Source organism: Sesamum indicum, linkage group LG6 (assembly GCF_026168435.1).
Source record: "Sesamum indicum cultivar Baizhima isolate 11 linkage group LG6, ASM2616843v1, whole genome shotgun sequence".
Taxonomy (NCBI): Eukaryota; Viridiplantae; Streptophyta; class Magnoliopsida; order Lamiales; family Pedaliaceae; genus Sesamum; species Sesamum indicum.
In genome coordinates, this window is record NC_142662.1 from 19,183,757 (window position 1) to 19,210,562 (window position 26,806).

At 32.8% G+C, this 26,806-nt stretch overlaps 3 protein-coding genes across 3 annotated transcripts; all 3 read left to right on the plus strand.

Moving 5' to 3' along the window:
• Positions 1 to 4,421: 4,421 nt before the first annotated feature.
• On the plus strand, positions 4,422 to 5,300 carry LOC105164124 (protein P21). Its single transcript, XM_011082698.3, has one exon. The coding sequence runs from the start codon at positions 4,474 to 4,476 to the stop codon at positions 5,140 to 5,142; it is 669 nt and encodes a 222-aa protein (XP_011081000.1). The 5' UTR covers positions 4,422 to 4,473; the 3' UTR covers positions 5,143 to 5,300.
• Positions 5,301 to 12,082: 6,782 nt separating this feature from the next.
• LOC105164123 (Transcription initiation factor TFIIE, beta subunit) lies at positions 12,083 to 15,744 on the plus strand. Its single transcript, XM_011082696.3, has 5 exons — positions 12,083 to 12,347; positions 12,603 to 12,886; positions 14,399 to 14,530; positions 14,625 to 14,741; positions 15,051 to 15,744. The coding sequence occupies exons 2-5, from the start codon at positions 12,617 to 12,619 to the stop codon at positions 15,396 to 15,398; spliced, it is 867 nt and encodes a 288-aa protein (XP_011080998.1). The 5' UTR covers positions 12,083 to 12,347; positions 12,603 to 12,616; the 3' UTR covers positions 15,399 to 15,744.
• Positions 15,745 to 16,101: 357 nt separating this feature from the next.
• LOC105164121 (Stress responsive alpha-beta barrel domain protein) lies at positions 16,102 to 22,268 on the plus strand. Its single transcript, XM_011082695.3, has 10 exons — positions 16,102 to 16,374; positions 16,473 to 16,587; positions 18,035 to 18,162; positions 19,958 to 20,097; positions 20,209 to 20,277; positions 20,431 to 20,569; positions 20,790 to 20,852; positions 20,942 to 20,985; positions 21,405 to 21,495; positions 21,945 to 22,268. Exons 1-9 carry the CDS (start codon positions 16,245 to 16,247, stop codon positions 21,489 to 21,491), a joined length of 915 nt encoding a protein of 304 aa, XP_011080997.1. The 5' UTR covers positions 16,102 to 16,244; the 3' UTR covers positions 21,492 to 21,495; positions 21,945 to 22,268.
• Positions 22,269 to 26,806: the final 4,538 nt, after the last annotated feature.

Below are 26,806 nucleotides of genomic sequence, written 5' to 3' on the forward strand. Positions count from 1 at the left end.
TTTCCTTAATGAAAATTACCTTTACCGAAAAAATAATAAATATTCTTTTGTTTTTTGAATAATTATAAATATTTTTTAAAAATTAATGATCGTCTAATAAATACATCCTCGTAGCAACCCATTATAAGAAAATATTTATTAAACGACCTTTAATTTGAGGGAAGCATTTATAAATTTTTAAATAACAAATATATATTTATAATTATAATAAATCTCAAAGAAAGTCGTTATAATTTACTTTAAAATAGTTAAATAATTTGTAGCCTTTTTAGCTTCGAGAAGCGTATGCTTGGCTTTCGGCCCGTCGTTTTCGTTCCTCTACTTTATCTATTTTGTTTTTTTCTTTTTATTTTTACCACAATTATCTCCATGTTACGAATTATACTTATTGATAAGAATTCGTCTTAAATTAAAGGGATAATTATATTTTCGTCTCTCGAGATTTGATATAATCTTATATAAATTTTTATAATTTAAAAAATTACATTTAATATTATTAAAATTTGCTTCGTTCTAATAAATAGATTTACGTGTTCAAATTATTTACATATTTACACTACACATTGACGGACAGGTATTCAAGATATGTTAATATACCTACCTAACTCAAAGCTGAAAATAAGACTATGAGCATGGGCATGGGAAAATGACATGAAATATAATATTACATATTTCTTTCACTTAATAATCATTATTTTTGTCCAAAAATCCTACATTATAATTGGAAAATAATTGCATGTATGATGCATACTTATTATTTTGTAATATTGTATGTATTTCAAATTGAGACATATTTTGTAAATTATCGTAATATTCAAATATTAGTTTCGTCTGTGATACGTTTTGATCCAAACTAATACTTTCTTAGTTCGAGCATAGGCTCTTGAATGATTTTTTTTTCTCGCCTTAATTTTTTATTTTTTATGTAATTGATTGTATGTGCATATAAATTCAAAAACTGATCTAATACATTTATAATTCCAGATCAAAATTCGAACCGCTGATTATGTTTGAAAGAAATAACGAAACAAAAAACTATTATAAGTATGTTTTCCTTTTCAATTTGTAGCGGAAAATATGTGTTCTCGATTTTGTGTAAGTTGTAGTGTGATTGTGTTTTATATCGGATTTTAGTGTAAAAAATCAATATTTTTAATAATAATATTTTATTTTAATTACTGTTTCAAAACTAAACCAAAATACTCCAAATAATTGTTTTTTTTTTAAAGTGGTTTTTATTTATGAAAACATTAAATTATAATATAATGAATACAATTATATTATTAGACCTTCGTAATATTCTTAAAAAAATACATATAGGCCCATCAATCCCAATCTAACAACTAATTTAAGAACTTATTATAAAACTAAAAATAAATCTTTGACTGATGATCTCAATCAGATCGAAGAACTTGGCCAATTTACGGGACATGAAGTATTTATATAATTTGAGTGATAATTAAGTCAGATTTTCATAAAATATTTTAGTTTAGGTGAACATTAATTTATTTATATCTATACTATTCACTATAATTTTATTTTTTTCTATGAGGGTTAGTTCAATTAGGGAAGTTGAGGCCATATGACTTTAAAGTCATGGATTCGAATCCCAATGACATATGGGACGTTATTCTACTTTAATAATATGTGTTGATTAAATATAATTATTTGATATTAATGATTAATATATGATTGTAATGGTTGTCATTATTAGATATAGACATTTGAAATTACATGAATAGAGTGTAATTATACGTAAATTTCATGTAATTTGAAAAATTATATTTAGTACTCTTAAAATTGTTTTCGTCTAACAAATAGATTCTCATTAATCAAAATTTGTTGAATTTACTGATACTAACAAAGTATTTCAATATAAATTCATACATACGCCTGATTGACTTATTGTAGGTTAATAAATTTTTATGGCCAAATTACCCTTATAAGGGTGAAGATGTACTTCTTCACGTATATTGGAGTGTGAAGATGTACACGTGTAGTTTGCTTATAAAAGTTTGTTTGAGCTATAATGAATTAGTTGGAAATCGACGGCGGTACATATGATATTTTTTATTAAACTTTTTTGTTAATATAAACAAATTTAGTGAATTTTAACATAAGAAGAAGCTGTTTATTACACGAAAATAATTTCAAATATACTAAATATAATTTTTAAAATTATAATAAATTTACGTATAATTATATCAAATTTTAGAGAAACACGACAGAATTATCCCAAAATTAAAAGTTAAAATTAAGACTGCATCTGATACACACATGAATATAATATTTGTGTATGATAAGAAAGTGGGATAGAGGGCTGCTGGTTTGGAAAAGGTTGGAGAAATTGACATCTATCTACTTCTGCTACGTGCTTTTCTTTTGTTTGTTTGTTTATTTAAATAATTCTAATAATAAATACTATTTAATTAACTAGTTTATAAAGTATACTAAAATAATATAAATCTATATATATAGCAAAAACATTTTTGGACTACATTAATTTGATTTTGACTGAATTCTCAATTTTTAAAATTTTGAATTATTTAATTGCAATGAAAAATTTTAATTGGTTGCTCTTACATTTCTTAATATTACAATGATTTATGCATATCCCTTAATTCTTGCAGAGTAGTTGCAAGAGATTAAGATTTCAATTAAAAATAAACAAAAATATTATATCATACCAACGTAGAAATAATATCCCACGCACAAAGTAGGGTTTAAACTCATAACCTCTAATATCATGGAGCCTTAGCTGCACCAACTGAGTTAGATCTCATTGGCTATAAATTTTTTTATTTATTTATATTTCATTTCAAAATTAATTTTTCTAATTATATCTGTTTATGTATATATATATTAAAGGGTTAATCACATCTGCCAAACTTAATATTTCATACCTCCATCCAAAAATTATATAATTTTATCAGAATCAAGGGAGTATTCGTAATTACCTCAAAAACTTTAAGAAAGATCATTGTAATTTGTCCAAATATTTAGTTAAAAAGATATATATAATTAACACGAATTCTATACTAATATTGTACATAAGACAAATTCTATACTAATATTATATAAAATATGATAAATACTCATATATTTTAATGCAGATAAATAAAAAAAATTGCACTTTTAAAAATTCAAACTCAAGCAATAAAATACATAAATTAGGGGGTCAAGTGTGTGGGCTTTATTTTTCCAATTATATAATTGGTTAGGTACACTGCAAATAAGATTGGAAAATAAATTAATAAATAATTGGTTGGCTGCTGCGGAATATCGTCTTTTTGCATGCAAACAAAGTCAATGTTATAATCGCAATCAAGTGGTGGTGGGGGCGGCGGCGATGGCGGGGGGTTGCGCCGCCGGCGCCAAGAATTTATAGCCTTTCATCTATTTATCACATGTAAATAGTAGTGAGTACATATTTCATCCTCAATCGTTTTTGCTAAGGTTGAAAGTTGTCTCAATCATGACTGGTTTTTAATTATTGTAGCTATGGTGTTTGGTTATGGAAAACTAGATATATATTGAATTTTTTTGGAGTTTAATTTTTTTTTTGCGTTTAAAATTGGGTGGCAGAAGTGAAAATATAAAACAAAAAAAAGTATATAACATATATATATATATAATTTATTTCAAATTCTTTTTGTCTTTCCGCTCATAATATTAGTACATAATTTTTGAGAAAGAGATACTTAAATCGTTGGAAAAACTACTACGTCATTGATCATTGGTAGTAACTTTTATTTTATTTAAATTGATTGGTTTATAATAAATGTAGAATGCCCATTTTGCTGAATATTTTTATTAATAAAATATAATTTCGTTCTTCTTTAATGAATAATTTTTCTGATAAGATTTTTAAATGTTTTACATACTAAAACTATTTTAGTAATTTATTTATTTTTTGATATAAAATAAGAGAAATGGTTAACATATACTCTCTTTTCAATCATAACAAACAAATTGAAGGAAAATTATTAAGATAAATTGCATAACACCCCCTGTATTTTAGAAAAATAGCATGAAACCCCCCATATGTTATATTTATAGGCAAAAACCACCCATATTATTTAAAATACAACAAAAAACCTTTCTCCCTTGGAAACTAATTATAAAAAGAGAAAAAGGTGAAAACTACATTAAACTCTTATCTAAATCAAGTTTAATTTAATTAAATCAACCACAGAGTAAAAGTGATATGTTTATCATATAATTAATTATTTTTTTAAAATTATACATCTATTATACTATATATACTATATAATTAATTTAAATTTAACGAAATTAAATTATATATTTTTTTTAAGACCACGGCAAAAGCATCGTACCCAACTCTTGACTCGTCCAAAAGCAAACAAGAAAGTCCAAACTCATCACATGATCAACAATTTGAAATTTTCGAACAAAAACTCTTTCATAACTCTATAAAATCTCAATCACACACACACACACACACTGTCCAAAATGAATTTCCCCAAAGCCATCACTCTGTTTCTCCTCCCCGTCTTCTTCCTCCAGACCCATGCTATCATCTTCAACATCCAGAACAACTGCCCCTACACCCTCTGGCCCGCCGCCGTCCCCGGAGGAGGCCGCCGCCTCGACCCCGGCCAAACCTGGACCATCGGCTTTCCCAACGGCCCAAAACTAGCCAAAATCTGGGCCCGAACCAACTGCACATTCGACGCATCCGGCCGGGGCAGCTGCCTGACGGGAGACTGCAACGGGCAGCTCCGGTGCGAATCCTACGGGTCCGCGCCCCACACCGTTGCCGAATACGGGCTCAACTCATTCGGGCATAAGGACTACTACGACATCTCTGTTCTCGAAGGGTTCAACGTGCCGATGGAATTCAGGCCCACCACAAACGGGTGCACCCGACCCATCAGATGCTCAGCGGATATCACCGGAGAGTGCCCCAACGAGCTGAAAACCCCCGGCGGGTGCCACAACCCCTGCACGGTGTACAAAACGACGCAGTACTGCTGCCACTCGGGGCCGTGCCGGCCGACGAATTTGTCGAGATTCTTCAAGCTGAGGTGCAGGGACGTGTTCACGTATCCGGAGGATGATCCGACTAGCACTTTCACTTGCCCGCCGGGTACTAGTTACAGAGTCGTGTTCTGCCCTTAGAGCTGTTATTTTATCTCACTTATTTTCATAATTTTGGACCGTATTTGTATAATAATAAGCTTTTGTACATCACGTATATACGGTGATGTGCGTTTGATTTTTGCAAGATATTCATCTTCTGTGTTATTAATTGGATCTTTACAATAGTTTACTTTAAATGACTACCAGCTTTTTATTATTTACAATTTATTCCCCCCATAAATCCCTATAGCTAAATTTACAATTTCTTTGGACAATTTATTTCCCCCATAAAAAAGGGTTAATTACATTTGCCATCCAAACTATAAGCTTTTAACAGTTTGGCATCTAAATTTTTTTGTATCAACTTACCATCTAAACTTATAAAATTTTTCATTTTGACATTTATAACTATTTTTTAACCAAGTTTTTGTTGAAAAAACATCACATGTAGTGCACATGTGATATTTAAGAGTTATGTGATGTGATAATTTCACATATGCACAACATATGATGTTTTATTGATAAAAAAATCCACAAAAAATGATCGTCTACGACAAAGTGCAATTTTCACAAAATTGAGATGATAAATTAACACAAAAAAAAAATTCGATGCCAAAATATAAAAATAAGTATAATTTAAAAGGCAAAAATATAGTTTACCCTAAAAGAAATCGCTAGTAACAATGTACGCGAGACATACAAATTATTGCAAACACTCCTTGCGAGGATGTAATAGAAAATAGAAATTATTGAATAGATTGATGAAGTTGAAATTTTGCACTATTTCGAAAATACATATTATCTGAAAACGACTAGTTAAGTAATTAATCAATTGGAAGAATGCCTGTCATAACTCTGTTAAGTGATTATATATTATAATTTTTAAAAGAACTAGAACCTTAATTTTGTCACTATGATTACCAAAGAATTTTACCATAGTTTTAACGACCGTTGTAAAAATCAAAGTCAATAATCATTGTACGATCGTGGGTAATGACAGTTTTTTAAATCATGGTTAAATATTATATTTCTTATAATGAATAAAAGTGATATATAAATATTTTGTGGAAATGGTTATCTTTTTTATATAATTTTTATTTTTTTAAAGAAAGAGTGAGAGTTCAAAGAAATTATGGAAGTTTTTTTTCCTTGACTCAAAAAATAAATAATACTTTTGAAAATCATGTGCAAAAATGAACTTTTGGGGAAACATGTCAAGAAGAGTAATTCTCAAATAAAACTTTCATTCTCATTCAAATCAAGAAGAAAAACTGATACAGAGTTGCTGCAGTTTCTGTGTATATATACATCAAATAGAAAAGAAAAAGTGGTTATTCATAACCACTTCTACAATAGCTAGTAAACCCAAAACTAAAATGGTCAATGTACTTTTAGAAACGTGTAGCTAGGAAAAGCACCTATGAGTGTCTGAGTTAAAAACGTAATGGGAGGCTCTAATAAAAGTGTTATTCACTAACTAAGGTGTTAGTGCCATTTGTTCTGCAAGTAGCAACTTCTTCATGCCTTAGCTTGTTTGTGCACTATTCATAGTCTTCAAGCTCCATATTTCTGCTACTGAGGTGCTTCACTTTTGTCATCCCCCCTCAAGTTGGACTTACTGTAAAATTAATTAAAGCCAGCTTGTCAAGTAAATTATGAAACAGAGGACCGGTTAAAGTCTTTGTGAAGATATCCGCCAATTGATCCTTGGACCACACATGAGTAGGTGCAAGAAATCCAGACTGATAATGATCTCGAACCAAATGACAATCGATTTCAAGATGTTTTGTTCTTTCATGAAACACGGGATTACTGATAATGTGCAAGGCGGCTCGATTATCACAATAAAAAGGAACGGGACGAGGAACTTGAAATCCCAAGTCTTTAATTAAGGATACAATCCACACCAATTCGCAAGCAGTTGACCCCATTGCTCTATACTCTGCTTCAGCTGTAGACCTGGAGACTGTATTTTGTTTCTTGGTTTTCCAAGATATCAGGCCCTTCCCCAAGAAGATGCAATACCCTGTTAATGATCGCCTGCTATCTGGACAAGATGCCCAATCGGCATCACAGTACGTAGTGATATCACAACCAGCAATTGCAGAAAAAAATAGACCTTTGTGTGGTGACCCCTTCAAATATCAAACCACATGTGTAGCTGCATCCATATGGTTTTTGCATGGAACTTGTAGGTATTGACTTAACTGTTGCATAACATGCGAAATATCTGGCCTGGTGAAGTTCAAATATAGGAGTCTGCCCACAAGTCTCCTGTAAGTGGCTGGATGCGACAGTGCTTGATCTGAGGTAGAGTTAAGTTTAATTCCAGGTGGTAGAGGAGTGTTGGCAGCTCGAGCTTCTGTCAATTTCAGGTCCTTGATAATGTCTGTTATGTACTTACTTTGTGTAAGTGTGATCCCTTCACATGCTCGAGCAATTTCTATTCCAAGAAAGTACCTAGCAGGTCCTAGATCTTTGATGGTGAACAACGTGTTTCACCTCACCAATAAGTGTTGATGATGTTCCTGCAAGAAGGATGTTGTCAACATAAACTAATAATGCGAGAAAGCCTTGAGGGGAGGTTTTAGTGAACAAACAGTAGTCGTTTTTGGATTGTATGAAGCCAAAAAATTTCAGCTTCAAGGTGAACTCGCAGTTCCACTATCTGGATGCCTGTTTGAGCCCATATATGGACTTCGTGAGCTTGCAGACATGGCCCGTTGGGACTACATAACCTTTAGGAGGTTCCATGTACACTTCTTCATCTAAGTTCCCATGAAGGAACGCATTATTCACATCTAGTTGGTGTAACTCCCATCCAGCTGAGGCTGCTAGTGCAATAAGTGTCCTGACTGAAACAACCTTGGCAACTGGAGAAAAACTTTCAAGGTAGTCGATGCCTTCTATTTGGTTGTAGCCTTTGGCTACCAACCTAGCTTTATGTCGGTCAAGTGATCCATCTGGTTTGAATTTTATCTTGAAAATCCACCTACAACCAATAGGTTTCTTGTCTGGTGGAAGTGGAGTTATATCCCATGTATGGTTATCTTCTAGAGCTTTAATCTCTGACTACATTGCTTTATTTCATTCAGGTTTTGATGTCGCTTCCTCATATGTAAATGGTTCCTGAAAAGGTGAGATAGAAGTCACAAAACTAGTATATGTTTCAGAAATAGAAGATACAGTGGTACTTTCATGAGATTCAGAAAAATTGCATATGAAATTTGACATCCAAGTAGGTTTGGATGTGATCCTACCTGATCTTCTAAGTACTGGAACTGATATCATATCATCATTATGTTGATCTTCCTCCTTTTTATTCAAGATATCAGTATCTAAAAACATATCTTCATTATGTTCACTTAAAGACAAAGGAACTGAATAATCTGTAGGATCCATAAGTTCACTTTTATATGGGAACTCATTTTCATAAAACACCACATATCTGCTAACTAATGTGACTTTATTCTCTATGTCAAAGAGTTTATAGCCTTTTTGCCCATGAGCATATCCAATGAAAATGCACTTTAGAGCCCTAGGATCAAATTTGGACTTAAGCGGTTGAGTATTTGTGGCATAGCAAAGACATCAAAAAACCTTCATATTTAAATAAGTAACAGGCTTGTTATATAGTTTTTCATAGGAGGTTTGCCACTTTAAAACAACTGAAGGTAGTCTATTTATAATGTACGTGGCAATTAGAATTGTTTCAATCCAAAAGATTGAAGGTAAGGAAGCTTGAAACATCAAAGCTCTTGCAATTTGTAAAAGATGTTTATGTTTTCTCTCAACTACACCATTTTGTTGTGGAGTATAAACACATGTCTTATAGTGTATAATCCCTTCATCTTTAAAGAATTGTTGACAACCTTTACTCAAAAATTCACTTCCATTGTCAGTTCTAATAGTTTTAATTCTCTTATTGTATTGAGTAAGAACACTTTTCTGGAAAAACATGAGCAATGATAAGGTATCCATCTTATGTTTTATCTAGAAAGTCCATGTACTCCTACTATAATCATCTACCACTGTCATCATATAGACACAATTAGATATAGAAGGTTGATTATAAGGTCTCCACAAGTCTATGTGGAGAAGATAAAAAATTTCAGCAGCATTAGTTTCAGTAGGTGCAAAAGGCAACCTGTGTTGTTTTGCCAAATGACAGATATCACAAACATGTTCTTTGTCATGATGTTCAGTCAATAAAGGGATATGTGCCATTACATTTTCAGAGGAGTGACCCAATCTCTTATGCCATAAATTGAAATCATTATTCACAAAAAAAAAACAGCAAGAATGATCCACTTCATTTTTAAAAGAATTAATAGCATCTTTAGTAAAGGATGCTGGCTCTAGAATGTATAGCTTTCCTATGGATCTTCCTACTGCAAATATTGTTTTAATCCTGAGGTCCTGCAAGATACACAGAGTGTCAGTAAAAAGAAAGGACATAGAATTACTACAACATATCTTACTAACAGACAGTAAGTTATGTTTTAATCTCGGAACATAAAGTACTGCTGTTATATTCAAATTTTCTAATAATGCTATATCACCAACCCCTTTGATTATTTGTTTAGAACCATATGCTAAATAGATAAAAGATTCAGCATTCAATTGTGTAAAGGAATGGAATAGGTTAGGATCTTTACACATATAGTTAGAAGTTCCACTATCCATAATCCATATACTTTTATCCAAGAAAATGCAAGGAGGTTTAGGTAATAGATTACTCGAGAATTGATCAAAAGGACTCTTGATGAGATTGTTTTTTGTGATGAGTCTTTGAAACTCATCTTGATCAAGTCTAAAATATCTTTCTTGTTCATTGCATCTCCAGCTCCAGTCATCACAGGTTTATCACTGTCTATTGCATTGAATGCTTGATTGATACCACCCTGACTTTTCTTCTTTTTAACAAGGGTTTTGTATCAATCAGGATAACCATATATCTCAAAGCATGTGCTTTTGAGATGACCAGTCTTGCCACATTCTTGGCATACCATATTCTACTTCTCTGTCATTCTTTTTTCTTTTTTTTGGCATTTCTTGGATTAAAACCTGTAGTTCTTTTAATTTCTTTCACTTGCATAGCTATGTTGTGTATAGAATCAGTATTTTCTGTGTTTATTTCCCTCTGCTTTTCAACTCTCAATACCATTGAGTAAGCTTTACTAACATTAGACAATGGCTCCATAATCAAAATCTGATTTCTAACATGATCAAAGCTCTCATGTAATCCATTTAAAAACTGCATGAGTTGAGTAGTGAAATTAAAATCACCACAAGCCTTTGATGCTTTACAATCACATTGTGGTAATGGATTAAGACATGTAAGTTCATCCCACAATCTTTTTAACTTGGCATAATAATCTGAAGCTGATAAATTTCCTTGAGTTATGGAGCCAATTTCTCTTTGCACTTGATATATCATAGGCCCATTACTTTCTCCAAATTGCTTTTCTAATTCCACCCAAAGTTCTCTAGCAGAATTAGTGAAAATAAAATTTTTTGCAATATCTTTGGAGATGGAATTAAGAATCCAAGAGGTAACAAGACAGTCATTTCTTACCCACTGTTTGTAATCATCTGAATCCTTTTGCGGTTTCTCGCTTTCTCCGTCGATATAGTCAACCTTCATCTTGGTGCCCAACGCAATTCTCATGGCTTTACTCCAGGAAAGATAATTCTTTCCATTCAAGACTGAAAAACCAGTGATGTACAAGGATTTTCTGATATTTGCATCCTGATGAGGTCTGCTTCATCAATACTTTTCTTGGTATTACTCATTTCGATTTCTTCAGCATATATGTAGTGATTATACACTCTGAAATTATCAAGAATTTGGAGAAAAAACTAAGGTGAAAACAAGAACTATCCACTAATGGCTCTGGTACCATGTCAAGAAGAGTAATTCTCAAATACTTTCATTCTCATTCAAACCAAGAAGGAAAACTGATACAGAGTTGTTGCAGTTTCTGTGTATATATACAACAAAGAGAAGAGAAAAAGTGGTCGTTTATAACCACTTCTACAACGGCTAATAAACCCAAAACTAAAATTGTCAATGTACTAATAGAAACGTGTAGTTAGGAAAAGCGCCTATGAGTGTCTGAGTTAAAAACGTAAAATGAGAGGCACTAATAAAAGTGTTATTCACTAAGGTATTAGTGTCATTTGTTCTGCAAGTAGCAACTTCTTCATGCCTTAGCTTGTTTGTGCACTGTTCATCATTTTCAAGCTCCATATTTCTGCAACTGAGGTGCTTCACTTTTGTCACATCCGACCAACAATCATTGTCTAGTTTATATGTAAACGATTTTTAAAATTTATATGCACATAAATTATAATATATGAAATTAGAATAAAAAAAAATGGATGTGGGTAGATTCTTTTTTGGTGTGGGGGGGAGGAAACATGCATAATTGCATTAATCAAATTGGATGGGAATAAGCTAAAATAGTTGTCCTTACATGATCAGGTAATTCCTCAGCAATTGAGAATTGGACGGGAAATTTTAATTTGGATCAAATTTTGCTAAGTCGATTTGAACCAATTATATGATAAGTGTAATATTCACGTTGTATAGTTGATATGAAATCAATGAAATCCATGACATGAAGTTGTGGAATGGATCCATGACATCAAGTCGTGGTTCTGATCCACGACTTGAGCATTTAAAAAAATAATATTTTTAAATACAATTCACGACTCGTAATATTTTTATTATATAATTTATATTTTTTAATAATAAAAAAATAATTAATCCGAACTTCTAGCATGAAATAATATATATATAAATACAGGATGGGGTCCTGGGTCAGACCCGAACCCGAGTAAAAAGTAGGCGAGGAGACTATCCTAATTCCTACAGGGTCAAGGGGAGGTAGTTTTAAAACCCGTCCAAAAAAAACCGGATTGAGGCGGGTCGTTATTTGACCCGTATTCCATCCCTTTAAATCCCTAATTGTCGGCTTAAGTCATAAAAACCAGAAGCCTCTTTTAAATTCATTGTTCAATCCTCAAACGTGAAATCATCTCCCAATCTGCTGCACGGCGTCCCGCGAAATCACTGTTCAGGCCGCGCCAAGCCGTTACATCTGCCGTCCCGTGGAATTGACGATCAATTATCGTGTCACGCGATAACTTGGAATTCGGGAACGCCGTCGTCCGTTGCCGTTCCGATCCGGCGCTTCCAGCCTATATAGCGGCGATTCAGAGAGCCGAAGTTAAAGCTAGTACGGTTTGATTCTGGGATTTTCAACTCAATTTAGAATTGCGATTTCGATATATTGTAACTATTAGATGAATGGGTCTTAAAGCTCTAACCTTTTGGATGCATGTTACTTCCTTCATAGGTATCTGCTTGGTGCCTACATTCAATTTTTCACCTATGTGGGGGATGAATTTTCAGTTCAATATTGTTGGCAATTTTTGTTTCAATAAGCATGCGCACTTCTCTGATTCGTGTTGTTTCTTTCCGACTTCACCAGTTTGTTGTCCTTAGATGGCGTCGCTACAAGAAAGTCTGTCAAAGTTCAAGAAACAGCAAGAGAAATGCCAGTCAACACTGACCAGCATTGCAGCTAAAGCGGGCTCTTCTAAAGCCACCTCTTCCAAGTCTCTGTCCTCACACACCTCAAGTTTGGCCAATGCAAAGGCTCCTGCAACCCCAGTTAAATTCTCGAATGATACGGAACGGCTTCAACATATAAATAGCATAAGGAAAGCTCCTGTGGGGGCTCAAATCAAACGTGTTATTGATTTGCTCTTTGAGGTACTCCCATCTTTACCTCATTTTTTGTAATTTGCTTTGGATGGATGGTCAATGTAGTTTTTACTTTCATTTTTTTCTCCTTTCCTGTGTTCTTTACCAACAAGATGATCCTGGACATGCTATTATGTTGCGCTGTTTACCAGGACTGAGTATATGACTAATTAGTGGTTCTTATGAGCTAAATATATAACTTCTTGATCTGGTACAAATTTAGTAATGGTATCAACAGTTGGAGAATGTAAAGGATTCGTTCCACATATTCATGAACCTGGAGTGTATCGTTCTCTAGATGCAAACCAAATAAGAAAAACATCCAAAGCATCCTTTTCTAGGTTTCTTCAAGGAGGTCATGCTAGTATCTGATGTTTCCATTATTTTTCATTGTCATTCCCTATTTCACTTTGTCGTTGTTGCTGTGGTCTCTGTCATGCAAAGAAAGTTACTTTACTCTCCGAACAAGCACTTTATACACTCTTCTACCTGCATAATTGCATGCAGAACATTTCTTAGTTATGAAAATGAAGTCTTTGAATTAAGCATCAGCAATAAATCTCGCTTTGTTGTGTCAAATGTTGGTTTGTCTGGAGGATATCTATTCGTCCTGATGCTTAATTATGTAAATAAAAATCTTCTTACCTGAAAAATGTGGCCTGTGATCCGAACATATGATAACTGAATAAACAAAGTATTTGCTGGCTGATTTATTATTTCTGTAGCATGTCCAGATGGATGAAATCATGAGAGGAAGCATTTGAAGGGATTGATTAAAAATTGTCTTCCCTATAAGGAGTGAAGCTCCAAATTTGTTCATGTGCTTTGGCTTCTTTAAGTTGTGTGTTAAATTTCATTTTCCATTCTAGTAATTATCTCACTTGCATCACAACCCAACAATACTCCTTAAATTAGTTTATTTTATGCTGTGTAAGTTATGATGAATTAATCTCTTCTGACATTGATCATTTGGATATTTATGGAACTATGGAACACAAAAAAGTATTCAAGTGCATTTATGCTTATTTGCAGTGCAGCCTCAATCTTTGTATGTATATCCTTTTTCTTAAAATATTTGCCCTTTTCCCATGGCTCGGTAATATAGGCATTTCATTTGCTTTACTGCTGAAACAATGGGATTTGAAATTTAGCTGTGTATAAGAACCTGATCAGCAGAACAAAAGAAAACGATTTATGTAGTCTGCTAATCTGTTACTTGGATAAAACTTTCTTCAGCTGAGTCTCTCTTGAGTTAGAATATGTTGTAGTTTTCTGGCTATATGGAATGCTGTTGAGCAATATTACCCTGGCATACCATTGTGACAAAATATGCATGCTCCATCATGTCACATTAGTCATTTTGTTTCCATTCCTTTTACAGCTAAATATCTACCTGCACTATTGTTGCTAACTCTATGTGTATTAATTTAGGAGTTTCATTATAGTCTATTTACTAGTAATGCATGATGACAGCTGATGCAGCCGAACATTGTCTAACTTATTGAAATTTCTCTTGTACAGACAAGGGAAGCCTTCACTCCTGAGCAAATAAATGAAGCATGTTATGTCGATGTAAATGCAAATAAGGCTGTGTTTGACAGTTTAAGAAACAATCCAAAAGTGAGTTATGATGGGAAACGATTCTCCTACAAGGTAATTTTGCTCCTTGCATAAACCAGCAGGCAGACTACTAGGCTACTAAGTGCTTCTTCTCTGGTAATTTACATTGTTTACAAAATGTTTGCAGTCCAAACATGCTTTGAAAGATAAAAGCCAACTTCTTGTTTTAATTCGGAAGTTTCCTGAGGGTATTGCTGTTATTGATCTCAAGGATTCATACCCTACAGTCATGGAGGACTTACAGGTAACTTGTTCATTGAAACTGTTATGTAACCAAAATGTGTTTCAGTTTGGAATGCATCATTCAGCCCACTACAAAGGGGAGGGACTTACCTCATTGTGGGCTGTGGGGACGGGTAACCTACCGTATTGGGTCCTCAAATTTGTGTCTCTGGCTCTGGTGTATTTCTAAAAGGACGTTCAATTTGACAAAGATTTTCTTCAGTCAGTTCAAAGTGGAATTTTTACATATTGATTCCATGAAACTAAACTTTTGTGATTTGCTCATTACTCAGCCTTGGGGAATGATCTACTGATAAATAATATTTTGTAGTCTTTGAAAGCTTCGGGCCAAATTTGGCTGCTGTCAAACTTTGATTCACAAGAGGACATAGCCTACCCAAATGATCCAAGAGCAGTTATTAAAGTTGATGATGATTTGAAACAATTATTTCGGGGGATTGAACTCCCACGTGATATGCTTGACATTGAAAAGGATCTTCAGAAGAACGGGATGAAACCTGCTACAAACACTGCCAAGAGGAGGGCCATGGCACAGGTTCATGGCATTGCTCCCAAGCCTAAGATCAAGAAGAAGAAGCACGAAATCAGCAAGAGGACCAAGCTTACAAATGCTCACCTTCCAGAACTCTTCCAAAACCTCAATGTACCGGGTTCATGAGGACAGGATAAAGCAGTACAGTTTACACTACTCACATCGTTCAGAGGGGATTCCTTACCTGCGAACAGGGCTTGATATCACTTGCAATTGAGCAGCTAATCCATGAACGATTATTTCCTGTTCTTCTGTATTCTAATGCTTCTGTGTCTTGCTTACACACCCTCCAATATAAGTAGAAGCACGACCAGACGTGAACTTTGCTTCTAGACTTACGGTTGGAGGTTATTTCTTCTTTTGAACATTTATCCTTCATTGAGGGTTTGCTGCAAGAATTCGGTGTATGTTGTGGCTAATTTATGTGCAATTTCAGTGAAGGGAATACAAATATGTTCTTGTTGGTTGTCTACTCTGATTCTGGTATGCACAAAAATTAAGCGATCTTAGCTACATTAAAATGGTTAAGTCAGAATTAGCTTTTGAAAGATTTGATATAATTATAAATATTTTTATTATTTGGAGAGTTATAGATACCATCTAAAATTGATAATAATTATGTGACTCATAGATGGCGAGATTTTACACTTCCTGAATTAAAAAATATATTTTAAAAAATATAAAAAAATCTGACTAAAGCAAAAAGAATCCATAAAAACAAAAGCCACAAAGCTTTTCTAAAAGGGCAAAATGGTAAACGGAAACATAATTAGGCGCCAATGCCAACTGCAACAGAGCCTCTTACATTTAAATGACCGTTTTACGCAGTCCACCCATTCCTCCTTCAAACTATCTCAAACGCTCCAATGCCCCCAGATTTCATCACCACACACACACACACACACACACACACAAACTATCTCACTCCCACACATCTGAAGAAAACGAGGAAAAATTCAATAGAAAACTGAAATGCAGATTCTGACTCAGATTTTCGTTCCCTATACTCTTCCTCTCAACGAAGGGGGCCTTCGCCGTGGCACTCTCTCCAAAACCCCAACATTTTCTATAAACCCTTTGAAGAAAAGTTGGAGCCCAGGAGGTAAGAAATCAGTTTTATTTTTTATTTTCCTAGTTTCTGAATTCTCTTCATTCTGTCGCTTCCATGTGCTTGATTTGATTTTCACATTATTGTGTCAGTTGCCTTCTTGGTCGATTGGGGAGGAATTTTTTGTCATTGGGCTAAAAAGGACAAGCGGGTGGTATTTTCAGCGGTTGAGGAAGGAAGCTTGGCTCATGGTGTACAAAGAAAGAGGTTATCTTTTTCCCTCTTGCTACGAGCTTTATTGTTTTTATAGGATTTCGTTCTTTTATTTTCAGGGTAATTTTCCCAGTAATGTCCTCAGATGAAAATATTAATGGGATAAATGTGTTAAAGTTTTCTAATTTCTTTTGGAATCAGCTAGGGGAGCAAAAGTTCTCCGTATAAATTACTTAGTGTTTTTTGAGTTTCGTCCGCATTGGTCCTTTGCAGCATCCTCTAAATGTTTATACTTTATAGTCTGGGAAAGACTTCTCTTTCAGTACTGTTTAGTCAAAAAAAGCGACTAAAGATTAGTTAAAAGACCAATAAACATATCAAATACGAGTTTATTAAAAAATCCAAACTTTGGATATCTTAAATGGCAATTACTCTCTAACAGCATAAAACTGAAAAGAGTGAGAGATGAATTACCTTGCCAACTTCAGTTGTATGTGTAAAGAGAATAGAGTAATTTAATAAATGGAATATAATATTATTGAAACGTAAAGTTCATAGCAAAGTAACTTTGTTATGATGTTTAAATACATTACTCTCCTAAACATATTGTTTACACTTTAAACATATCAAATTTTGTCTCTTCATTTTGAAATTATATACTTAAAAAATAGTCTAACATTTTAATTTTTTTTAATAAGTAGGCCTGGTTTTCCGCACATAAAATTAGCATACACACTTTATATTGCCGAAGAGGGTCTCAGTTTAATTTTCGTTTTCTTTTATTTTTTTCTCATGAAACTATGTATATGAAAAATAATTCATTTAAAAAAATATGCATTTGACACATGTGTCATAATGGGGGTAATATGGTCTTTAATTTATCATAAATGTTGGCCAAATCTGGACTCTGAGGAGGTTGTTACGAAAGACTAAAACCTCATTGGTGGCGGATGCTGATTTCTCTCATCGAGATGTGTCTAAATGGAAGTATGACGCCAAAGTGCACGTTTTTTGGTGGTAGAAGACATGATAAGATAATTCAAAGAACCCCTTGGGTGGTACACATGATAATCAGATGCTTTTGTGGATAGCTATATCATTAGATTCATAAAACATAATATCAAAGAAGTACTAATACTCACATTTCTTACTGCAGATCACAGTTTGAACATGAAGAAAATATTTTTTGGAATAGTTTCCTGACCTTTTGGCAAACACCAAAACCCTCTGTTTAATAGCTCAAAATTGGAACTTATACAGAGTTCATAAGGAATTTATGGGATTTGTTAACCTGGTATGGTGATGGTATCCTTGGTTCTTGAGATAGTGCCGATAACCTGATAATGTATGCCAATTAGTATTTTCAAGTGCCACATTATCTTAACTGCAACAAGCTCCTTCTTATTTTTCATCCTTGGTTATATGAGTATGTTAAACTTTCTCTTACAAGAATATGACCACGCCCTTTGTAATAATACAAACCTTATCCCAATATTTGCAGAAAAGTTGTTGAACATATATGCCTATTCAAAGCAAAAAAGGATTTGTCCGAGGATCAAGAGAAAGACATGCTGGATTATCTTTACACCACGCAATATCATATGCGTGGCATTGTGGCCCTATCATTAGGTGATCAGCAATAGCCGCCGTCTCGTTGCCTTTGCTTCCCATTAAAGGGCCTTTTACAATGCTCCATATTTTGTGGTACACTTTTTGGCAAACACTTTGTTGCCAGAGGTGTAATTTTACGATACTTACGAGCACATTAATATAGATATATGATGGGTGTTTGTGTGTTCTAGTACGCAAATCTATATCAGAAGAGAAACTTGAGTGAGTGCAAACATAGGACTATTATTTAGACCACTTTAAGTTTTTCCATTCTTGTCCTTGTTTTTCTTTGTTTTCTTTGTACGTGCTTCAAAATCTCTTAAAACTTCAGCAAAGTACACTGTAGTATGAACTTTTTGACTCTGCAATTTGGTGCCGTATAGGAATCAGATGATTTTGAATTTTCTGTGTGAAATTCGACTTTATCACTGAAAAATCCATTTACATTGTTTTTGGCATCTATGAAATAAAAAGTTGATACTTTGACCATAATATCTATGTTCATTACTGGGATGTTTATGATTTAATGAGATTCAAGTGATTCCTCTGTTTCTGTTTCTCACATGTGCATTTTACTTATTTGGATGGATGATCATTGTAAGGTAAAACTAAGAACAAAATGTTAGAGGTCCAGCCGTTGGGCATTTATCCATGGATGTAAGTCTGTCAATGGGCAGGTAAGATCCTGCCCAGGCCCGATCCAAAGAAATTCCAAAAAATTATTCTATATCAAGACCCTACCCATTCAATTGAATCCAACTGAAGACCCAGTTTTTGGGTAGGGGTAGACCCAAACCCAATTTTTTTTTTCAAACTTATTTTTTCTGCAAATCATACTAATTAATTTAAATTTCTTTCTTTTCATTTTTGTTTTTTTAATAATTTAATTATTTATTATTTAAAAAATGTACTTGGTTAAAGAATTAAACGATAAATAATGTTATAGTGTCTTAAATTTTTTAGATTTGTACACTTGAATGCAGACCGTAGGGGTGTTAAATTCGGTTAATGAACGAATTGAAAGTTTGGTTAACTGAAATTTTGGTACGCCTAAATGGCCGACTGAATACCTAACCGAAATGTTTGGTTTGTTTCGGTAAAATCGAACTTATTTTAGTTCTGTTCAATTTTTGTACCGAATTAACCAAAAATAATAAAAATGTATTATGTTAATTTATTTGCTATAAATTATTAATGATTAAGTATGTATTAACTATAAAGTTATTATTTTTTATTATAAATGCTTATACTAAGATACTTAATATTTATATATCATTTTTTATTATATTTGAAATTATATATATTTTCTTTATAGGTCTGGGTCTGGGCTTGGGTTTAAAAATGTTCAATGGGTTTGGACCTGGGTGTGTGAATTATGTTATGGGTTTGAGTAGGGTCTCACACCCGATGGGCTTTTTGGTTTTGTTTCACTAGCTCTCTTCAATCTCTTTTCAATAAGATTTTATGGGTTCATCTGATTGAATTTTTAAGTATAATCTCTTGAAAGTTAATCATCTGTTTACTGCAACACATGGATATTGATGCCACAGTTGCTTCCCCTACATACTTCAGACAGTTTACATAATCACTTCATTGTTAAATTGGTGTCTCTTTGATATAATTGTTTATTTTCGTTCTTAGTGCCTAAGCTCTGGTTTGTAATATTGTGTACCAATTTACTGGGTTTAATATTAGTATAAACATTGCTGTATCAACTAACTGTGCATTTGTTTCGTATATGACTGGATTATGTCATGCATTATCTGGTTTCTGTTTCTGAAGTACCTAATAAGGCATCTTTTGACTCCTATAGGACGTATTTCTGAACCAAATCCTGAACAATATACCCATGCGATCTTTATGCGTTTCCAGACAAAAGAGGACCTTGCCAAGTTTTATGAGAACCCTTTTTATTTGGGAGTTCTCAAGGAACATGTCATGCCTTATTGTCATGTATGCTCTGACATGTAAACACCAATACCTCAATTCTTTTTGCTCCTTTTAAGTCGCAGCTGATAAACCATATCTTTATTTTTCTTTAATTTTATAGATTTTTGCTCACAGGGGTTTTTCTATTTGGACTATGAATCTGAAGTAGAAGATGATATACTGCCAATATTTCGCAAAGGCGAGGTTGGAAGCTGCAATCATGCTTATTTGTTAGGAAAATTGCTGTGATTAGAGCTCTCTGATTTATAGTTTTGTACTCCTTCCAATTCTCCTCCCTTCACTTTAATCATGATAAACGTGTAAAAGTCATTAAGGTTATTTATGTTTGTTCTGCAGGAATTCAATCATGGAGTTGAACTCGTGCTTCTTGTAGCATTTAGTAGGAGTTCTCTGGGTGGGCCTGCAGAAGATGCGATGACTTCTCTGGAAAACCTGACTATGGAATTCCCTTCTTTGATTGTTCAAGCTACTAAAGGTGTATTTTTTGTGGTTCTATCTCTCTAAACCCATTTAAGGAACTAGTTAGCAAGAATATTCTGGCTCATAAATATTAAATGATTTAATTGCTCAACTAACTTATATGCATCACCTTTTTCTGTACTGTAATATTAAACTTGTAAGTTGGCAGCTTCCTATCGGATAATATGTTGTGCAGGGTCACTCCTAATAATGTTATGATTATGCTTTATTTGTAGGTCCAAATTTGAATATGACCAATATGGAATATACTCATGGGGTAGTAATACGATTTCGGTCATGTAAGTTACATGTCTTTTCAGCATATGCTCCACTATAAGCAACTCTATTTAATAACTTACAGACTTCTAACTGTTTTTTCTTCTATCAGCTGAGGCCTTCAAGATATTCATGAACAGTTCGGAATACAGTACTGTAAGGAAAATATCCATTGGCTTGTTAAGCATGCCCTTGACATTTTTGGTTCTGAACTTATGTTGTTTTTCATAAGAACTTATGGTTCTTCAATAACTAGACCAATAGCAACTTCTTGAGAGATAGGACGCATAATGAGTATCTCTCTCATATTTTATATTCTATGGATATCACAAAGGTATGGAAGTGATTCTCTAGGATTTGTTATATTGCTACTCAGCCTTGGAGCAATATTCGACACAGAAAGATGGCAAGAAGCATGAATTTTGTGGTTTGAAGTAGAAATATAATCAAAATTGAGACATCTCTATACTCTATAATGTCTTTTGTTTCTTGTTATCAACTCTTTGTAACTAAAACTACCTCTTCTCTATTAAGAAACTACTGACATGATTCTTGCTGGTTTGGGGAAAAAACAGATGTGGAAATCTAAATTCCAGCCCTTCATCCAAAAGGTTCTGTCTCTGCATTTTTTGGTAGATCCCATTGGCACAGAGCTTATGTAGCCAGGTTGGTTTTCCTTAACATGTCTGTTGTTTGCAGATCCGTTTCCTATAAAACATGCAGTCATCTTGATTTCATAATGTAATATGGTTAGGATGCACTAAGAGTTGTCTTTTATTCAAGTAGCAAGCAAGCAAGCCACCCGCTATCTAGGTTACATGCCATCATATGGTTGCTTCTTTTATTCATATTTTTCCTCATATTTCATAAATATCATTCTTGGATCTTATTTTTGTATTTCCAAGATTAGCTTATATTCCGTGAAGTTTAAACCAATGTTACATTTTCGCCCATGGATAAGAACAAACTTTGCCGGGGCAAATTAATAACTCTGTTATGGGTGTTGACGTAAAAAAACTCAAAACTATATAAAATTTATAGAATTTTCTTTTCTTTTCTTTTTTTTTTTTTCCTGGGCAGACATTTCATAAAGTGTGTTTGTGATATTGTTGCAGTGTGTCCATGTAAAGGAGAAGGTGAATTGGGATGGTGCATGGGTTGTTGATTTGAGGAAACAGAGTTCCAGTTGGAAGAGTCTGATTCCACTCTCCTCTGTCCCTCTAAATGTCTGCAACTCCTCTTCCTTGATAATGGCCTTATTCTTTGACTCTGAGACAGCACCTGTTTGTTGTATGTGGAAAAGTCGTGCTTTCAATAATTTAAACACTCCCCCTAATTTTATCCTTCATTAAAGAATAAGGGTTCGTTGTACATACACGACTGTAATATCATTCATCTTTTTGGTTTAATTTTAAATCTTGGACTCACTTTCTTTTTCACTTGTGTATTTCTTCAAACGCGTGCTACAGGTGCAATAGAATATGTACACCATTTAGATAGTAGTTTTCAGACGTAAAATATTTTATGTAATTTGTGTTGGAGTGTGAAATTTGGACAATGGATTTAATTACCTTGTATAGAATAATTTGTTACGGACAAAATTATAATTTTACAATATTTTACAAGTACAGCGACGGTAATCTAACTGTTCCTGTAATAAAATTATTACAATACTTTACAAGTACAATGATGGTAGATCTAACTATCCTTGTAATAAAATTATTTGTTATACATACTTTAGTATAAATAGTTTATATGTAGTGAGAAAAATCAATCTTGAGTTCCGTGGACGTAGAGATTTTTTCAAACTATATAAATTTTGTATTATTAATTACATTGTTTTCATATTTTTCCGTCACAATCCAATTAAATTCAACTCTTAATAATCTTTATAGTATTAATTCTAAACATAATGGTTGAGCTATATAATAGCATCAAATCTCTAATTAAATGCCATTTTAACAGACAAACATTTTAATTTTAAGAAATGAAATCTTATTTAAATTGTTATAATAAAAGAGAGAGAGAGAGATTCATTTTGAGACGAGAAAGAACTTAAATACTTTGAAATTATTGTAAGAAAGAATTTCGAAATCTTGAGTTTTGAAACTTCACGTTCTTGATCAAGCTTGATGAGCTCGAGGCTATACGGTCAAGAAGTCATGAGTTTGAATCTTACAAATATAATTGATTATTTTTCTGCTTTGAATTTTTTGAATAATTTAAAACTATGAATATATTATTTATTGAATGATATAATATATCGATTGATTTAGAAATATCGATGTCGACATAATTGAATTAAAAATGTAATTAACACAGAAATTCGAGAGTGATAATTTGAAAATTTGTGAGAGGGGTGTGGATTGGGATGGTGAAAAGGGAGGCAGCCAGCATTTGACTCTCTGACAAAGAGACATTATTCAATTTCTTGACCATCACAAAATGTGGGCCATCCCATCTCATTAAACAAATAATAACTACATATTCTATTCTCTTCTTCTTCAGACTTTATTAATAATTGGAAACATTAATTAGTGTTAATTAATTAATTAATGTGTTTGGTTTGACTTTATTTAGATCAGCAGCATCAACCCCTCTCTGTCCTAATTTTATCGTTAAGTCGGTGGCTGGCTATGGCTAACCCCCCCCCCCCCCCCCCACATTATTGCTAATTTATTACTTTAATTAATTTGTTCACATTATTAATCCTTTCCTATCGCACAAATTAAACCGGATTGTATTTACACCTCCTGCTCTATGATTTATTTATACATATTATCTCTCATCGGAAATATCAACATTATTCATGTAAAATCACCTATACTATTTAAAAAATGATACATACGTCTTCCGAAAACGTCAATTTCATTATATATACAAACTATCATGCAAAATGTGAATGTAACTATCACTAACTTAACTTTTTGGCCTTATTCTTGCCTGCAAAATTAAATAACAAACACGACATGCGTGGCAACAACTGTGTTACATATAGCTATTGAATTATTACATTAGACACTTTGAAAAGTATTTTGAGGATATAATGTAAGATGCATAGTTGTGTTACCATATGATGTAATGAAGTCAAGTTGAATTTATGAGAATAATTCTTATTTAGATCGGGTGATGAATTTATGGTCAGATGGTAATAATAATGCTATGTTTTCAGTTATGTTATGCTGATGAAGAATATATAATTCTTGTGATCATTATCTGTAGAGTGCAAAGGAAAAAATATGAGTTTTTATCATGCTGTTTAAAATTAAAAATTGGGGATGAATGTTTATTAATTATGGTTTCGTAACGACTATTAACTGTTGTTTTTATAAATGAGATTAAAATATTAATTGTCGTTGTGGTTATGGTAAATTTTTTTTATTATAATTAAATCATGAAAAACGTTCATTAACTTTAGTAAGTCAAAATTTAAGTTTTTTGAATAATCCTAAAAAATCAAAATTTCATCAAACCCCAAAAAAAAGAAAAGAAGTAAAGGATTCATTTGTGTAATAAAATTGGTAAAAAAGAAGAATAAAATGTATATATGCTATTTAACACAATCTCATGTAGACTAGCTAATGTATACAACCAGAAAATACTATATTATCAACATCAAGTATACATTTTTCTACATTGCAAGAAATAAAAAACTAAAAACTAAATAATAATAATAAAAAAAAAAAACACAAGAACACCAAAAACACACAGTACTAACCCCTGCAAAACTTGATAATTATGTAACAGAACATCATCCTATGTACTAAAACAAAGAATTCAGTTGTGTAGAGGGTTCGGACCTCCCGGAGTTTTCCGATGTGAAACCCTGTAATCCTCCTGCTTTCTCGGTTTCTTCGGAGCTGGTACTGAAAAATACCACGACAACTCGGAACTATGGAATCCCGACGCTGGCGGGGTGGCTCCTCCGTGGAGGTGGCGGCAGTCCGAGAGATGGCTGGTGGTGAGAATGATCACCACGATCACCAGGAACGGCACGGGAGGAGAATGGATCCTCATAATCTATGCGCCTGTAGGGAGAAGTATAATATAACGATGAATGAAGTAAGTAATCTATCAAACAAACGGTGGTGTGGTCAGTTGGAAAAGTTGAGGACGGACGGACGACGTAATATAAGTTGTCTGGCTTTTGTATGTAATGACTAAACTACCCCCATGTAGTGTGTGAAAGTGTGTGGTTGTTGAGTAGAACATTAATTTCAATTTTGTAGCCATTTGTGTTGACCATTTTCATGGTATGAAATTCTTGTTCGGGATATGTTATTTAAAGTTGCTATTTCATAATTTATATATATGCGTAGTGGAATTGGATTGGAGGTACAATTAAGAAGCAATAAGTTGTTGTCGCACTTTACATGATTTTCTTTCCTCTCATGAATCCAAAATTGAAAACGTGCTCCTCCATCGTTGACAAAAGCTTATAGTCGGATTTCAACTTTCTTGTTCATTTACTTTCTTTTTTCCTAATAAAAAAAGTCGTGTTTCATTATCCGATAGACTATTTAAGATGGAGTTCCGCTAAATTTATTTAAAAATTCTTATAATCTCACATTTATTTTTTAGAGTTTATAAAATATTAAATCGTGTTTCAAAAAACAAAATCGTGAAGTATTTGGATGACCAACTTTCCATTTCTAATTTGATCTTTTCCTCCATCAATGTGAATCCGTGAAGAGTGATTTCTTGGTAATCAAGTGCTAAATCTTTAATGGACATTTTTTCTGGAACTTGGGATTGTTTGACTTTAACTAATATGAATAACTTAATTATTATATATATGTTTCTATTTATTAAAAAGGTAAATCTACGGTCACTATTTTTGAAATTTGATATAATTATAAATACTTGATTTTTATTTAAAAAATTATAAGTATCGATTCATCATTTTAATATTCGTCTAATAACAAGCGCATTTCGTTAAGCCTTTATTAGATTTTCATTCAATTTTTATAGTAAAAATTGATCAAAATGCCCTTTTAAATTATAAATTATAATTTTATATTATATTTTTTAGAATTTTCTAATATTTATTTTATGGAGTAATATACCCTGTGGATTATTTATGTTACTTAGCTTCAAAGTTTTTTTTACATTTTTTCAAATATATATATAACAACAAGAATGAATTAATATTTGCCCACCTTACCGTTTGTGGGCTATATAATATTTTTTATTTGAGGGAATTTTGTAATGTCTCATACAATCAGAATTATTTATAATTGTGATAAATTTTAAGAGGGGTAGCTATAATTTATATATAAGAAAAAGAGAATTATATTTGTACAAACATAAGAATTAATTGTGTTAATCATGAAAGGAGAGTTAAGGTTGAAAGTGGCATGTGGCGACAGAGGAGGAGCAGTAAGCGTTGCACATGATTTAAGGCACCGGTAATAATTATTTGGTTATGGGCATTCAATTTCCAAATTTAATATGGAAGAGTATTGTTTTCCGTATTAAATTTGATTGTTCCATTTATATAATAATTATTATACTCACATCAACGATGTCTCAGTTTAATGCTCAATATTGATGTCTCATGTGTCATAGTTTGAGTTTCGATAAATGTGTATGTATTTGTCCCACTTGATGTGGGTTTATTGTTCTTAATCCTATGGGGTAATTACGTTTCCCTTTTCTGAGATTTGATATGATTATATGTAGATTTTTTGTGATTTAAAAAATTAAATTTAATGCTCCTGAAGTTTGCATTCATCTAACAAATAAATTTCTTTATTAGTCAAACTCATAAAATTTGTCGACATTAACAAATAAAAGGGATAAAAAATCTATATTTACCTTCAATTAACTTATTGCAGGTTAGATAATTTTTTTACGATTAAATTACCTCTATACATATTCAAAAGTCAATGCATGTGGGGAAGTATATTTTCACCGTTATAAGGTTAGTTTAGTCGGAAAAAATGTTAATCTACAACAAATCAGTAATAAGTCAATT

Coding starts and splice junctions, on each gene's coding strand:
- LOC105164123 (XM_011082696.3), top strand. CDS start 12,617: ATGGCGTCGCTACAAGAAAGTCTGTCAAAGTTCAAGAAACAGCAAGAG. Junction 12,887..14,398: donor TTATTGATTTGCTCTTTGAG/GTACTCCCATCT, acceptor TCTCTTGTACAG/ACAAGGGAAGCCTTCACTCC. Junction 14,742..15,050: donor CAGTCATGGAGGACTTACAG/GTAACTTGTTCA, acceptor AATATTTTGTAG/TCTTTGAAAGCTTCGGGCCA.
- LOC105164124 (XM_011082698.3), top strand. CDS start 4,474: ATGAATTTCCCCAAAGCCATCACTCTGTTTCTCCTCCCCGTCTTCTTC.
- LOC105164121 (XM_011082695.3), top strand. CDS start 16,245: ATGCAGATTCTGACTCAGATTTTCGTTCCCTATACTCTTCCTCTCAAC. Junction 16,588..18,034: donor CATGGTGTACAAAGAAAGAG/GTTATCTTTTTC, acceptor CAATATTTGCAG/AAAAGTTGTTGAACATATAT. Junction 20,986..21,404: donor ACAGTTCGGAATACAGTACT/GTAAGGAAAATA, acceptor GGGAAAAAACAG/ATGTGGAAATCTAAATTCCA.